General features: G+C 50.0%; 4 protein-coding genes across 4 annotated transcripts; 2 read left to right on the top strand and 2 right to left on the bottom strand.

The window, feature by feature from the left end:
- The first annotated feature begins 485 nt into the window (after positions 1–485).
- F4807DRAFT_190052 (uncharacterized protein) lies at positions 486–1864 on the top strand. The gene is made up of 2 exons (XM_047993676.1): positions 486–1726; positions 1793–1864. Exon 1 carries the CDS (start codon positions 651–653, stop codon positions 1629–1631), a length of 981 nt encoding a protein of 326 aa, XP_047851699.1. The 5' UTR covers positions 486–650; the 3' UTR covers positions 1632–1726; positions 1793–1864.
- Positions 1865–3696: 1832 nt separating this feature from the next.
- On the bottom strand, positions 3697–4803 carry F4807DRAFT_190026 (uncharacterized protein). Its single transcript, XM_047993674.1, has one exon. The coding sequence runs from the start codon at positions 4611–4613 to the stop codon at positions 3783–3785; it is 831 nt and encodes a 276-aa protein (XP_047851698.1). The 5' UTR covers positions 4614–4803; the 3' UTR covers positions 3697–3782.
- Positions 4804–7573: 2770 nt separating this feature from the next.
- F4807DRAFT_189783 (putative methyltransferase-domain-containing protein) lies at positions 7574–9436 on the bottom strand. The gene is made up of 5 exons (XM_047993673.1): positions 9235–9436; positions 8862–9128; positions 8527–8805; positions 8177–8347; positions 7574–7975 (listed from the first exon to the last, which is right to left on the bottom strand). Exons 3-5 carry the CDS (start codon positions 8781–8783, stop codon positions 7684–7686), a joined length of 720 nt encoding a protein of 239 aa, XP_047851697.1. The 5' UTR covers positions 8784–8805; positions 8862–9128; positions 9235–9436; the 3' UTR covers positions 7574–7683.
- A 1367-nt stretch (positions 9437–10803) lies between these two features.
- F4807DRAFT_452999 (uncharacterized protein) lies at positions 10804–14082 on the top strand (the record flags this gene model as incomplete). Its single annotated transcript, XM_048000401.1, has 1 exon — positions 10804–14082. One exon carries the CDS (start codon positions 10804–10806, stop codon positions 14080–14082), a length of 3279 nt encoding a protein of 1092 aa, XP_047851696.1.
- Between the last annotated feature and the right edge of the window lie 25 nt (positions 14083–14107).

Raw genomic sequence — 14107 nt, 5'->3', positions numbered from 1 at the left:
CTTAGAACACGAGTCCTCCCTGACGAGAACCAAGCGTCTGCTCCTTCTCCCAGGATAAATAAGTTTAATGCAATTGCAAGGTTAAATGATGATTGGTGAGTGAAGTATATCAAGAGAAGGTGCAATTAACATTGTCAGGAGTGACTTAACATGCTGCCCCCTAAAAGCTCTTGTGGCTTAAACCTTACTTTGAAGAACACGGATCGATTTGACCTGAAAATTCCCACTAACTTACACCATTCTACGTTCTGGCTTATTGAACTTACTCTTCCTGGATACATCGCCATAATTATCGTTGGCTGCCAATAGCCTCTAACCATCACACAATGGGGGCATACTTTTACCTATTATCGTCCTTTATAGTTCTCGTCGTGACGCTCGGATTTTGGATCCACTGCTTCATACGATTTAGGCGTCTTATACGCCTCGCAACCGAGCTTACGCAGATTCAACACAGGACGTTATCATCCATCCACGACGAATAATCACTTAAAAGCTGAGCCTAATTGACAATCCCTTCCATCACTTTCTCTATATCATAAGCTACTTATCTTCTATATCGATTCTCTCGAACAGTGAGACTTTAGCGTCTACTGCTTTTGCGCATAGGGGGTGGTCTATAAGCCAGCAGCCGTTCCCTGTCCAACACGATGTCGGAATGGCGACGGAGAGAAGAAACACCGGAACCAGAAGATGTACCTCGCTGGCGGGTTGCTGGATGCTCCTCCACTGGAGCGGCTTGGTGGGATATTAAGGGTCAACTCGAGACAATCAAGCAGCTAAAAGTCAACTTCCATCGTCTAACGTCGGATGATGCTCAAGAACACTTTCCTAAATTCCCCAAGTTACATGACCGGACTTGGCTTACCCTCATCACCAAGCTTCAAGAAGCAATGACAGTCGCCGAGCATTTCCTTACCGATGTCGATTCGAACGACTGGTTACGTGTACAGGCGAGCCTCCCAGGACAACTATGGGCGCCTGGCGCGAGGGCGCGGCTTTGGGACATAAACCGTCCCTGCGAGCGTGCCATAAAGGTGCTAGAAGGCGTTGCTGCGCTACAGGCCCAGATACTGGCGGGCCAGCACAGGAAGCCCGATGGCGAAAAGCGGCTTGAGAAACCCGCTTTCATACCAGTTAGCTATCGACAGGGCCCCGGCGAGGGTCTGTTACCGGAGGCTTCATACCCTGAAAGAGGCGAGAGCCAGGTCGACCCAGACTATGACATCCTACAAAGCGCAGAAGAGCTCAGCCAGTCAGCCTCTGATCTTGAGCGCTACCGTTTTTCCTTCCGTCCAGATCTCGCGGAACTGGAGGAAATGAAGTCGCGCCGGGAGCAGAGCGACGAGCGCCCATCGCTCGTGCCTGCTGAACACGTGCCTCTAAGAGAGATCGCAGAGAAGAAGGGAACATATGGGCCATCGGGACCGCCTCTCAAATCTATGATATCTTTCATCGCAGAACTAGACATCTGCAAGCTAAGCGGACACCCACCTGTACGTGAGTCCAGCCTGGGAAGTAACGATTCCCTTTCTCTGGACACGCCTTCAAACCCGATTACACCAAGGCCTGTGGTCAAGGACAATCGTTCAAACCGGTTGCCCGGTGTTTATAAAAGTATGTCTAGTTAAATCTGTTCTGAGCTGGTTTGCTAAGAACAAGGTCAAATGCTAACAACAAATCATAGCGTTTCGTGATGATCACTTCATGTGGACAAGCTTTGCTGGTGAGTTCTTCATACCGGTATTGCTTCTAATGCATGATGATGAAAATGCTGATAAATACAATATAGCTCAGGCCCAGGAATGGAATAAGCTCCCCCATCTGCCAGTGAAGAGAAAGTTCGACAGGCGGGCCATAGAAGGTTAGTATGATCCATTCAATTCTTTCAGAGCACCTCATCCCCTATTTCTGTTCGTACTCCTTACTGTCTAGCCACGACATCCTCTATATCTACACCAATCCATGTTTTCAGGCCTATCCCAGAAACCCGCATTTCTACGTACAATTCAATTCAACTAACACCTGAAATGTATATAGATGGTCGCAAGGCAGTCGAGCCGCTCGTGAAGAAAGCCATGACAACTTGCGACTACCGCATCGCCACCCGTCACGACGAGGACACTGGCGACATCCAAGTGTGCGAATACTTCCACGACCAAAGCCGGTTCTTCCTTGCGGAGGATCACTGGAACGACGACATGCAAGTGGATGTTCCAGGAAGTGGAACTAATGCCTATCCATTTTATCCCGACGGCCTAGAACGGGGTTATGACGACGAGGATTCCGAAACTATCACCGACTCCGAGGAACGGGATTCGGTTTTTATTAAATTGGAATCAGAAGAGGAGTATTAGTAGCAAGTGTTGAAGCATATATGAATGGTTGGTTAGGAAAGGGGAGGTGAGCTTGATACGGAGGGCTCGCGCGGTTGGAACTGCGCATATGTTTGTTATATGTTTATGGGTATGCCTTTTTGACAAGGTTGCCGTCGAGGAGGGGAGTTCTTGATCCCTGTTCTGGCAATTACGTATGTATTGTACTTGTGGCCTTTGAGAGAGGCTGGTTGCTTTGCGGAGAGAAACGGGGAGTGGTCTTCTTCTTTTCTTTTCCTTTTTTTCCTGGTAGAAGAACATCTATGCTGCCAGGGGGTTCAGGTCGTATGCAAGAAGGTTGCCGGTTTTGATTGTCGCCGATGGAAAAGGTGACCTGACTATTGTGTTATTTGAGTTTTACGGGACGGATGGACTGCTGTCTGATGGACCGACTGCGCCGAGGAGACTGCTTTAGGAATGCGTATTAATTGAATATGTTCTGCGTATTGAGATACACTTGACTCACGTTTGATTACTATACTTCCAATCTGTTTCTATTTTTGCTATTTGACGTGAGACTTGGGAGTTAGAGTTTACTTGCCTAACCGCCAATTCAAATATTGAATATATCTAGGAGGTTGGTTTCGATGAGGTTGAAATACCAGTGTATGATAGGTATATTGGGGGGCTAATTAGCGTTGGATGAGCAATACGAGACATGATATATTCGTTCTTACTGTTAAGGAGATGTCAGATATAACTAGCGACGATTATTATATAACGTGCTAAGAATGAAAACACGTTTACCCAAGTAGCTACCTAGGTTGCTGTCCAAATATTTCCGGTGGTGAGTAGAGATTAGGGGTAGACATAGTAGATATTTATTAGTATGTAGTATAGATCGTAATATCTACACTGCTAGCTAGCAACAACACAATTACTTTACGAATATATTATTAGGGTTATAAATCACACGAATCATCCAATATACGACACGAGACACGAGCACACAAGAGAGTCATTGTTCAATCGGCCGAAACCTTTCCATTCCTAATCCTTTCTACCGGAATATAATATGCACAGAAGAATCGAAGTCTATATCCCGCTCCCCAGTGTTTGCCCTTCAGATGGACCAGGGCGTTGAGTACCCCAGATGCTTGCCAACCGATCCGGACAGGGCTGTAGCAAGCCCAACACCTTTTCTTTTCCCCTTGGTATCTTGCCGAGTAAGTTGCCTTAGCATTTCCAACGCTAATAATTCAAAATTTGAGAACAGATTTGTCATCAAGGCCTAGTCAGAGAAAATGCCCGTTTCATCGTCATATAGGATCCCATATATCCGGTAATTTTATCACGCCGAAATCTCAAAGATATGATAGTAAAACAGATTTGACGCCAAGGATTTCCCTAGACGCGAGAAACAAGGGACCGGTAAATGGCATACCCAAAGTCAACAGACGATTTTGTTTACTCGTTGATTACCCAAGAACCTTCCAAACGACCGCCGGTCAAAGAACCGAACAGGTCGGTGAAAGTGTGGGGAGTAACGTCGATGGCATGACCGGCGCAGCCATCGCAGCGGTCACGGATAGTGGCAGTAGTGGTCTTGCCATCAGAGCTGGTGATGGTGATGGTCTTGTCGCAAAGAGGGTGCGCAGGCTCGTTGAGACCGTAGCTAGTAGCAGTGCTAATGGAATCCCAGAAGGCCTTGGGAATGGCTACAATGTTCGTGGTGTCGTCCTTGCCGGTATCCTCGTAGCCGCAAGCACCTAGTGCCGCGTTGTAGTAGGTAATATCACCAGAGAACTTCTGGTTGTAGGGAATTCCATCACTGCCGGTGCTGCCACCGGAGCTGGCGCTGGACGTCGGCGCCGCTGCGGAGTAAGTGCTGCTAGACGAGGGAGTGACGGGCGCCGCCGTAGTCTGCTGAGTGGGGGTCGCGTAAGTGCTGGTGGGAGCCTGAGACGAAGTCGAGTAAGTAGTAGCCTGCGCAATGCTGACAAGAGTGCTTGGCGTGGAGGGTTGAGCCTGGACAGTGGGAGTCTGGACTACCGGAGCTGCGCTGCTGGAGCTGGAGCTAGAGCTGGTATCAGGCTGGAAAAACTGAGCGGGAGTTCCGGTGCTAGCAGGAGCAATGGTTGATGTGGAATCATCGTCGATGATGACGGTAGCGGTCTCCCAGACGGTTTCCCACTCAACGACGAGATCTCGCTTGGGGTGGTTGTGACGGTGGTGACCATGGGGCTGAGCAACGGCGGTCGAGGCCAGGAGGGCAGCGGCAATAGCAACGGACTTCATTTTGGCTGACACTTTTGTGGTGAGCTTGAAAAGACTAAATCAAGATTGTGCGATGTGTGATATGCGATATGCAGAGCGAATCAAGGATCCAGCCGGAGGGAAATCTTCAAAAGCGTTGTCAAGGATGCGTAACAAAGAACTCGGATGTTGTTGTTCTTCGATTCTTTTACTTCCGCAAGGACCGGTACCTATGCAGTGACAAATCCAGATCTCTTATTCAGAGAATGAATGTGATGGAGCAGCTGTACGGTGAATGAATGTATACAGTGAGCACTGCTCTTGGAAAGGAATGGACAAGATCTATAGACGTTGGAAATGCACAAAAGGTTAGGGAGGAAAAGTGGAAGTTGACAAAATGGAAGGAATGTTAGGGGGTTTATTTATTTTGCAGGGGAAACGGAAAATCTTCTCATGGAGGCCGCAGAAGCGCAAAAGCGCAAGGAAACAGCAGCCAGGAACAGGCAGGGGGCGGAAAGAGAGACGAGATGGATTGTGGAAAGAACATGGTATGTTCCCTGTCTGCTCACTGTCCGCTCCCTGCCAGTTCCCTGCCTGATGTACACTAGCCGTACCTGATGAATTTTCATCGCAACGTCTGATTGGCCGGAGTTAGTTGAAACATTCCGCAACTGGGAGTTCCCAGATGTGTTTTCCTTGTGCCTTCTCGTTTTTGGAACGCTCTAACCAATGGGCATTCGCGAATACCCGGTCTGGAAAAAGAGGAGTCCAACGTGGCTGATGTTGGTCATTAGCGGGTCAGCTAGGGCTCGTGCTAGGGCGTACCTGAATGATACCTTAACATTAATGCAAGGTACCGCTGATGCCCTGGATGCCGTCAGCGAGAAAGCCAATGGGGTGGCCGGACTGCACCTGAAAAGGGGGACTTGGGTTACTCTAAAAGTTTAATCACTCAATTAGAAGCAGCAACCGCAGGACCAACTGCGACGATCATTTTGACCATTTTCTACCATTCTTCCTCGCTTTAACCATCCGAACATTTGATCTTCCTGCAAACTTACCGCAAGTGCCAGCAATATCCTATCCTGTCTATGCGTCTACATAGTACGAGGTCCCCACGTCCGACCACGTTGCCGTGCCTGGAAGGGCTGAAGTGTTCGAACTACTTTTGTGGCACTCCACGAGATCGCTTCTGGCAGTTTTAGCGACGTCTAGCCAGCCTCTCTCACCTAATCCATCCAATCCCCCGCCTCTCGAGGTATTTTATTACCTAACGATAATTCACGAATTCGCCCATTTATTCGTCGGGTGAGTGGAGCAAGACTTACTATGCACAGGTATGCATTAAATCTCTAAAAACCATCTGATATTGTTCCCGCGATATCACTCGGTCCGATGCTAGTTTGTCCTTCACAATCGAGATATTTTCTTAGTTAATGGAGTTGTGGGAAAGTGTGGGTGCCGCTAGACGAGATCTACGGAATCCGGACTTGTCTATTCTGCAAGTTCTTTACCAAGACTCAAGAGTCTTAGATTTGAATGTCGGTTTAAAGGGTCCATTACCCGGGTCGCTGCAGGACATTCTGGGCGTCCCACCACTTCTACTTCTACCTTGGTCCTTGCGCACGTCTTTGGGCACCCAAGGTCGCCGAATATCTCCACGCTGCAGCAATCCGACTGTCGGGCTTCACCTCCCTTACTGCCATTGCAGCGTTGTTAGTGATAGTCTTTCGGTCATCTGCATCATGTCGGCCATCTGTGCTCCATCGTCACAGGATGGCCAAATTTATATTCGGTCTTTGAAGTAAGGTAATACTAAGCGAGTGAGGTGTTTCGTTGAAAAGAGTGGCTTTCGCAGTCGTGTGACATGTACCAGCTGGTTGTGCTTAAACAACCTATCTATTTGCTTACGGGTTATAGGTGGTTTTAACTCATCACATACAGATTGTCATAAACTGGCTCGTCTCGAATTCAGATCTACCCTTATTTTCGAGCCTCAGAAGATATCTCTCACCAACGAGAATGTTAAGATAGTACAAATCTTAAGTTGCGGTACCAGCCTCCGGATGAGGCCGGCGCACGGCGTCAAATTCGACAATTCTCACTGGCTGCTCGGCACCAGCCATGTCTCATCCTGCAAGCCGACCCTTCATTTTCGTGATGTGTTTCCCTCCCCGCCGATCTCTTTCGGCACTATGATGTAAATATAACATGAAGTGTTTTCTCTGCACTTACATAGGTGAGAGAGAATGAACTGGATTCACAACTCTTGCAGGCCGTCTCAAAGATATGAAAAATCGACCCGAACTGCATCTCCGCCGTGTTCATTATCCATGGCGGAGATATTGACATAGGCTACTACGTTATACGTTAGTCACCGCTTTTCCGCCTCTAATTCGATCTCCACGGCATAAGGTGGCGCGGCGCCGCCACTATATGTTAGCGTAGCAAGCTGGCTGGAGCTGATGGCTCGGGGACCGTCAGTTTCACTAGTAGAACTAGCAGCGAGTGGCAATGTCAGTCTTGTTAGCGCTGAAAACATCCTGATTTTTCACGGCACGCCAACTAACTTAGTACATTTTAAAGGGCTTTTTGGTAAGCCTCTTCAAAGTGACCTGGGTACACACATCCATATGTGGTATCTAACTGAAGTGGTATTATGATATTGTCTCAATGACTCGACATCATTCGAGGGCTTGCTATAATCTGCTTTCTCTGGCTTTGCTTTTACCCCATAGCACAAGGTCGACGCCAGGCAGCGAGCCGTCGACTTAAACTATCGAGATATACAAGCACGGGATCACGCATGGAAAGCAGTGGCACCCGAGTCTCCCGAACACGTTCCAGTAGAAACGTTGCTTTCGGAGTAAGCTGGATCTCAATGATAATCATTGGTTATCTACTTCTATGAAAGTAAAACATCTACGTCTCTATGCATGATGTATGTATGAAGGCTCTAAGTCTGCGTCTTCCCGTCTCTATGCTTTGCCTTTTGCCTTTGCCTTAGACCTGTAATAACCGACGTAATACCGTTTGTATCATCGAATGAACGCAAACGCCTAGCAATAACCTCTAACGAGCTCTAACAATGAAGGGGAAGCAGAACGCCCCCCTACGGAGAAGCCTGGAAAGTGTACAGGAAAAGTCCCTCCCTGCTGAAGACCGGGCGCTCCCCGTCCGCGATCTCGGCCACCTTGAACTTCTTCTGCGCCTTCTTGAGGAATTGCATGTCCGCGCGCCTCCGCTTCTTGAAGCAGAAGTAGATCGTGGCTTCCGGGCACAGCGCGAGCAGGTCCGACAGGGTGGCTAGGAGCAGCGGGAAGGCGGGCTCAAAGTACACGCAGTCGGCCGCGAGGATCACGTTCGGCTTCAGGGCTACGACGGCTGGGGGGAGTGGCTCGCCCCTGAGGTGCGGGGAGAATGAAGGTTAGTATACGTGTAGATTGGATATGCCTAAGTAGGGATGTAGGTAGGTAGGTAGCTGCACGTAGGCGTGGGGATTCACGACGTTACAATGCGTGAGACCCCGTGGGGAAGTAAGATGTGAGGAGAGGATAAAATTATGGCAGGGTAGGGACGAGAGAAACATAGGACAAATCACTAACCAGTTCAGAATCGCGGCTTGGACTTTGCCCTCGAGGTTGTTCAGGGCGATGTTGTGCTCCATCAGCGAATGCATCTCCAGCTGGTCCGTGACGAGTAGCGGGTGCTTCCCAACGGCGCACCCCCGAGCTACCGCCAAGCCTACCAGCCCGCCTCCGGCCCCTAGTTCTAATCTATATCGCGAACAAACACTCGTCAGTACTTTAATCAAACCCTCATGTCTCATCTCATCTGAGCTCATTATGACATATCACGCCGTACGGCATATAGATTGCGACGTATTATTATAACGAATAGACACGAAAGTAAATATTTCAGATATATGGGCAGGTAGGGGGGGATTAAGACTCACATCCTAGCCTCCCCCAAGTCCTCCCGATGGTACCGCAGCATATGCCGTCCCAGCACCATCCCGGCGGGCCAGGTCTGCCCTCCGCACCCGGAAGCCAGGTCCTCGCGCAGCCGGAGCGGCTCCGCCAGCAGCCCGTCGAACCCGATCTCCGTCGTGCCCGCGGCCTTGTACGCCGGCAGGGGGGTCAGGTCCTCGCCGATGGCCAGGGGACTGAACTCCGGGGAGTCCGGGGCCGGGGACGGTTGCGGTGGTAGCATTTTTTGCTATTGAACTCAAGTGCTCGGAACTAGGTAGGTAGATAGATAGATAGATAGGTCACTCGGCTAGGTACCTACCTACATATGTAGTTGTTTGCTCTCCGCCATGATGGGCGAAATTTCGGAACTGGGACGGTGGGATAAAACTGGGCACAACAGAGGCAAGCGCCTAAACTCTTGGAAGTCGGGCTCCGGCCCCGGAAAACTGAGTTTGCTGCATCGCTGAACTACATATACTGGGTCCCGCCCTTTGATGTGGCCCTCGTGAAAAAAAAGGTCTTATCGGGATCTAGAACGTCGCTCGCCCGCTTATTTCGCTATCTTGCTATCTTGCTATCTTGCTATCTTGCTATCTTACTATCGTAAGAAATGGCGCTATACAACGGCCGTTCGCGTAATTCGATAAAGGGGCATTAGGTTAGGGTATGGGAATTTTGAAGGATTTGCGTACGACACTTTTGTGTAAGTATGGCTGACTGGTGAATCGTGATTTGAGGTGTGGCTGAGGTCGTCGAGAATGGCTGGTGCCGCCAAATAAATGTCTCACTCCGCTGCGAAACATTACGTTGGAATTCTTTCTGTCGGTCTAGGTACCAGCTAGCCGGTAAAAGCCTTTCACGAGAATTGATTTACGATGCTTCAAAGGGACGTAGTTAACCATTGCTAGTTGTACGAATTCTCACAATATACTCGGCGATGATGCAGTGAAGTCCTAGCTAAGCTTTCTACAATTGGAGACGACATTAGAAGCTACCAATCATAAGCCTGGTTTCTTTCCCACCCATGTTGCGACTTTCAGTACTCCTCACCTTAGATGAACTGGGATGGATAAACCAACATCAAACCGGTCTTCCCATGTGTCAAATCCCTCGATAGTAAACATATCATAGTATAATCAATATTATATAACCATAGCCGGGTTTTCATCAGCTCCTATCTAGCTCCTAACACTCTCCCTAACCGTTGAAACACACTCAACCCAGCACATCGCGCCTTTTGCTTTTGAATTTGAAACCCGCTCAGCTTGAGAGGACTAAGCAATCGAGCCTCACAAATGAATGTGATAGTCGGATGTGATTGTCATATAATCACGAGAAATGACTATCTATACCATATCGATAAATATGTGGTTGGGGGATAAGTCATGATACTTTTATCACTCTCCCATCGAATAGATCATTTACCTCATGCTTCAGAATGTCTTTTTTTCATTACATCATCCAAAACCACCAGACTATTCTCGCACATCGCCAGCTGTCGCCGAAACTGGAACCGAATAGTCGTAAATAGTGGACGAAAACACTCCATCCCGAGATGAAACGACCGCTCTCGCGAGAATCCTATAGAGCTAGCGTATCAAACCCCCAGATAGCTCGTCTCAGCGCGCTGCTACACTATTCCTTCTCGTGGCTCGCGAGATGAATATTGGACAGCCATACCACGAAATCTCTCGGAGGGCCGGCTTTCTATATTAAAGTGCTTCAAATTTCTAGTGTCTCCCTTGACATGAGACACGCTACCCGGGTACGGAATGCGATCGCCCGCCCGCCCAAGGCGATCGATGTCGGCGCGTGGCTAAGACATTGGAATTCCACCAGCCCTACGCGGTTATCCAGCAATAACGCGCTAATTGCCTGCCAAAGTGGTTGTAGAACAACCTTTGCGCGATGAGACCCCTCCAACCCCCCTTTCGTCATTATCGAATCCGCGCGCCTCGCGGGCTCGACGATGGCCTTCCAGCGCAGGGCGGGATGAGGCGAAGCTACGAGCAAGGGAGGCCGACGTGATCGCTGAAGAATGGCTTCCTGGCATACCGTCGGCGTCGAGCTGGCTCTGACACTCTTTGCATCTTCTTCTGTTCAGCACACGGAAGTACGATCCCTGGTTACGAAAACCACGACTGGAGCCTCTGATTTGATTCGACTTCTCACCACCACAACTTGCAACCACGACACTGTTTTCGACGGCGCGGCCGTATGCTCCCACATGTTAACTGTTTCGCCGGCTGTTATACATCACGATGGTAGTGGGGTGTAAGAACGGCTTCGCATTCAGCGCGGCTGCTGCTGCTCTAGCGACGCTCGCGCGCGCTGCCCCCATCGACAACTTCCCAATCAACTCCCAACTACCGCCTGTAGCTCGAATCTCGGAGGCTTTCGAGTTCATTTTCTCTCCGATAACATTTACCTCTTCTTCAAATATCACGTACCGCCTCGAAAACGCGCCGAAATGGCTTTCCATCGATAGCGACTCGCGCCGACTCTTTGGGACGCCTAGTGCCGAAGACGTCCCGCCTGGCGAGGTCGTCGGAGTCCCAATCCAACTAGTTGCCGAAGATGAAACGGGTTCGACGACAGCGACCCCGACTTTAGTAGTATCCAGAAATAAGCCGCCCAAAATCTCTATACCCCTCTCAGAACAGCTCCCTAAACTTGGCACGTACATAGCCCCTTCGTCAATACATCTTCATCCCTCCAAGGAGTTCTCCTTCAGCTTCGATAAGCACACTTTCCGCACAGATAGCGGAGATGGTGGGCTTAACTACTACGCCGTGTCCGGCGACAACGTGCCTCTTCCTTCCTGGATAACCTTTAATACCGACGATCTCACGTTCTCCGGCAAGACGCCTCCTTTCGAAAGTCTAGTTCAACCCCCGCAAACCTTTACTTTCCAACTAGTCGCGTCAGATGTCGTAGGTTTCGCATCTATCTCGACACCCTTTTCGATTGTGGTAGGGAACCATGAATTGATCGCCGACCCGCCAGTAGTCAAGCTTAATGCGACGCAAGGAAAGGCCTTCGAATATAAGGGTCTGTCAGATGTGTTGGAGCTTGACAAGAAGCCTCTGAAGCCGGAAGATGTTGACAGTATCGCGGCATTCGACCTACCAACTTGGCTATCCTTCGACGATAAGACGTGGGTGCTAAAAGGCAAGCCCGATGACACTGCCGAATCGTCCAATGTCACCATATCTGTCACAGACAAATATACCGATACCTTGAATCTCACGGTCTCGATTCATTTTAGCCTGTTCCTTTCTGATATTCCTGATCTTGACCTCAAATCAGGTGACGACTTTAAATTTGATCTGAAGAAATATCTCTCGAACCCTTCTGATGTCCAAGTTACGATGAAGAACGACAAGGATTCGTCCTGGGCAGAATTCAACGCCTCCTCCTTTGTCCTCTCGGGATCCGTCCCTGAGCCCAAATCAGCGAAGTCCGTATCGATGCCGCACGTTATTTTCAATGCCACTTCGAAGCACACGAACGACACGGAGACTAAGACGATGAACATACACATCGACTCACCCTCTCCTTCCTCCCACGAAAGCTCACCTCAACCGAGCAATGAGCCGGAAGACGACGGCCCGGGCGATTCGAATAAAAACTTACTATGGTTACTTGTGATACCCATCTTTTTAGCATTTGCCGGAATCATACTTCTCCTTTTCCACATCCGAAGACGACGCCACCAACCCAGGAGGCTCGAGGTATCCGGCCCCATAGCGGGAAACTTTATGGCTAACCGACCCGGAAGTTACGACAAGGGCTCCGGCTCCGGTCAGACCGAGAGGACCATGGTAAATGTAGTACCGCCGCGCCTTTCCAAAGCCACTTTATCGGCGCAGAATGCACGGGCCTCCGCCGGCGCCACGAATCAACGTGCTTCTCGGACCGAAACGAGTTCAAGTTTGACAGGAAATATACTACCACATGCTATGATGGCGATGTATTCCAGAGCAAAGTCGCCCGAGCATAGTGTCATTCTAGAAGCGAGTAGTTCTTGGTCCGCTGGACGTAGCCAGCCATCCCCACAAGTAATGGGAGCGACAGACGAGATTAGTTTGCTGTCAGATACTAGCCTTGGAGATGGGGATGCGTATATTGTTCAAGCGCAATCGTATAGCGTCGCTCGGGGATACCGCCAGGATCCACCTCGGAGTCTCTCGGTCCCAACAAATCCAGAACCGTTCAGTATACAAAATACGCCGGAAATTGCCTACATCGCAGGTGGTAAATGTGATTCCAGTTCAGGTGATGCAGTCCCGCCACCAATCGGCTATGCTGCACAACCAAAGCCGGCACCGCACGAAGATTCGACTCTTACCCTTCGCGACGTCGGCAAAAGGATATCTAACTTGTGGAAGAGGGAGAGCAAGATTCAACTTCCCGAAGAGCAGAGGCGGACTAGTATGCATAGCGACTCCACGAGCCAGACGACTTGCACGAGTATCCTAACTTCTGGATTAACCGGTGGAGCTGAGGAGGAGGCCACGACGAGCACGAATGTGATCGCAAGACCAACTATAATACATATACCTAGCAGACCGGGAGAGGCGCGGCAAGTGAGTAGGAGGATAAGCGAATCCTCGCCGCTCTTTAGCGGCCGGTCGCTCGTACAATCACCGCGAAATTTCGGATTGGCGAACAGATCACCCGAGACAGTAATACAGGCGAGCCCAGAGCTGCCGCCGAATCTAGAAGATTTCGCAAACCCTCGCGATAGTGATTCGTCGTGGGATCGGATCGCTAGGAATTCCTTGGGCATCGCATATAAAGACCTCATTGCCGAGCCGGACAGGGTCGTCCCACGCCAAGAATCTCCGGTGGACCCGGCTCAAGAGGAGAACTGGATAATACACGATAGAGTCCAGGATCTGTTATCTCCAGGCCAATGGGTCCAGCCAAACACATCCGTCAACGTCAACATGGTAGGCATAGCGCGTACCTCGCCTTTCAACACATCCAGCGAACTGCCGAGATTACCGCCTACAACGGCATTGGCGATGTCCAAAGGCGAAGGGAAAGGTAGGATGGCAATGAACCGGCGCCCATCGCCGAACTCTACTCTCCAGAGTACGCCGTCGCTTACCTCGAGGTCCGATAAATCCTACTCCTCCCGAGATGAGCTTTTTTTCAACATCGGTAGTCACAGGCAGAGGACAGCCGGTGAACTCCGAGCCCTAGCATCGCAGACGCCATCGACGGACAACGGTTGGGATGCGCCAAACCGGCCCTTGCCTGAGACGCCCGTGCGTAGTAGAGTTCCGCTGGGGAATCGACCCAACGACGCATACTACGGTCCAATGGGAGGAGATGGACAAAGCTCCGACATCGAGAACGTGCCCTCTAAGAACTGGAAATCGACAAGAAGCCTGAAAAGCGCTAAGAGCTTGCGTAGCGTCTGGGCTGACGAGGATGATGAGGACGCGTGGGAGGATATACGCCCACCGACGACTATTGACGGATGGGATGACGGTGGTGATAGCGACGGGAGCTTCACGGTTTATATCTAATCTGGTGCGAGAGGGAAATATGATA

The sequence above is a fragment of the Annulohypoxylon truncatum genome (assembly GCF_022578515.1).
Source record: "Annulohypoxylon truncatum strain CBS 140777 unplaced genomic scaffold F4807scaffold_29, whole genome shotgun sequence".
Classification (NCBI taxonomy): Eukaryota; Fungi; Ascomycota; class Sordariomycetes; order Xylariales; family Hypoxylaceae; genus Annulohypoxylon; species Annulohypoxylon truncatum.
The sequence above is the reverse complement of the archived record's forward strand: the minus strand, read 5'-3'. Positions and strand labels throughout refer to the sequence as shown.

Excerpts from the sequence above, each read along its gene's own strand:
- F4807DRAFT_190052 (XM_047993676.1), top strand. The coding sequence starts at position 651 with ATGTCGGAATGGCGACGGAGAGAAGAAACACCGGAACCAGAAGATGTA.
- F4807DRAFT_190026 (XM_047993674.1), bottom strand. The coding sequence starts at position 4,613 with ATGAAGTCCGTTGCTATTGCCGCTGCCCTCCTGGCCTCGACCGCCGTT.
- F4807DRAFT_189783 (XM_047993673.1), bottom strand. The coding sequence starts at position 8,783 with ATGCTACCACCGCAACCGTCCCCGGCCCCGGACTCCCCGGAGTTCAGT. Across the intron at positions 8,348-8,526 it reads GACTTGGGGGAGGCTAGGAT|ATTAGAACTAGGGGCCGGAG; the intron begins GTGAGTCTTAAT and ends TTCGCGATATAG. Across the intron at positions 7,976-8,176 it reads CAAGCCGCGATTCTGAACTG|GGGCGAGCCACTCCCCCCAG; the intron begins GTTAGTGATTTG and ends CCCGCACCTCAG.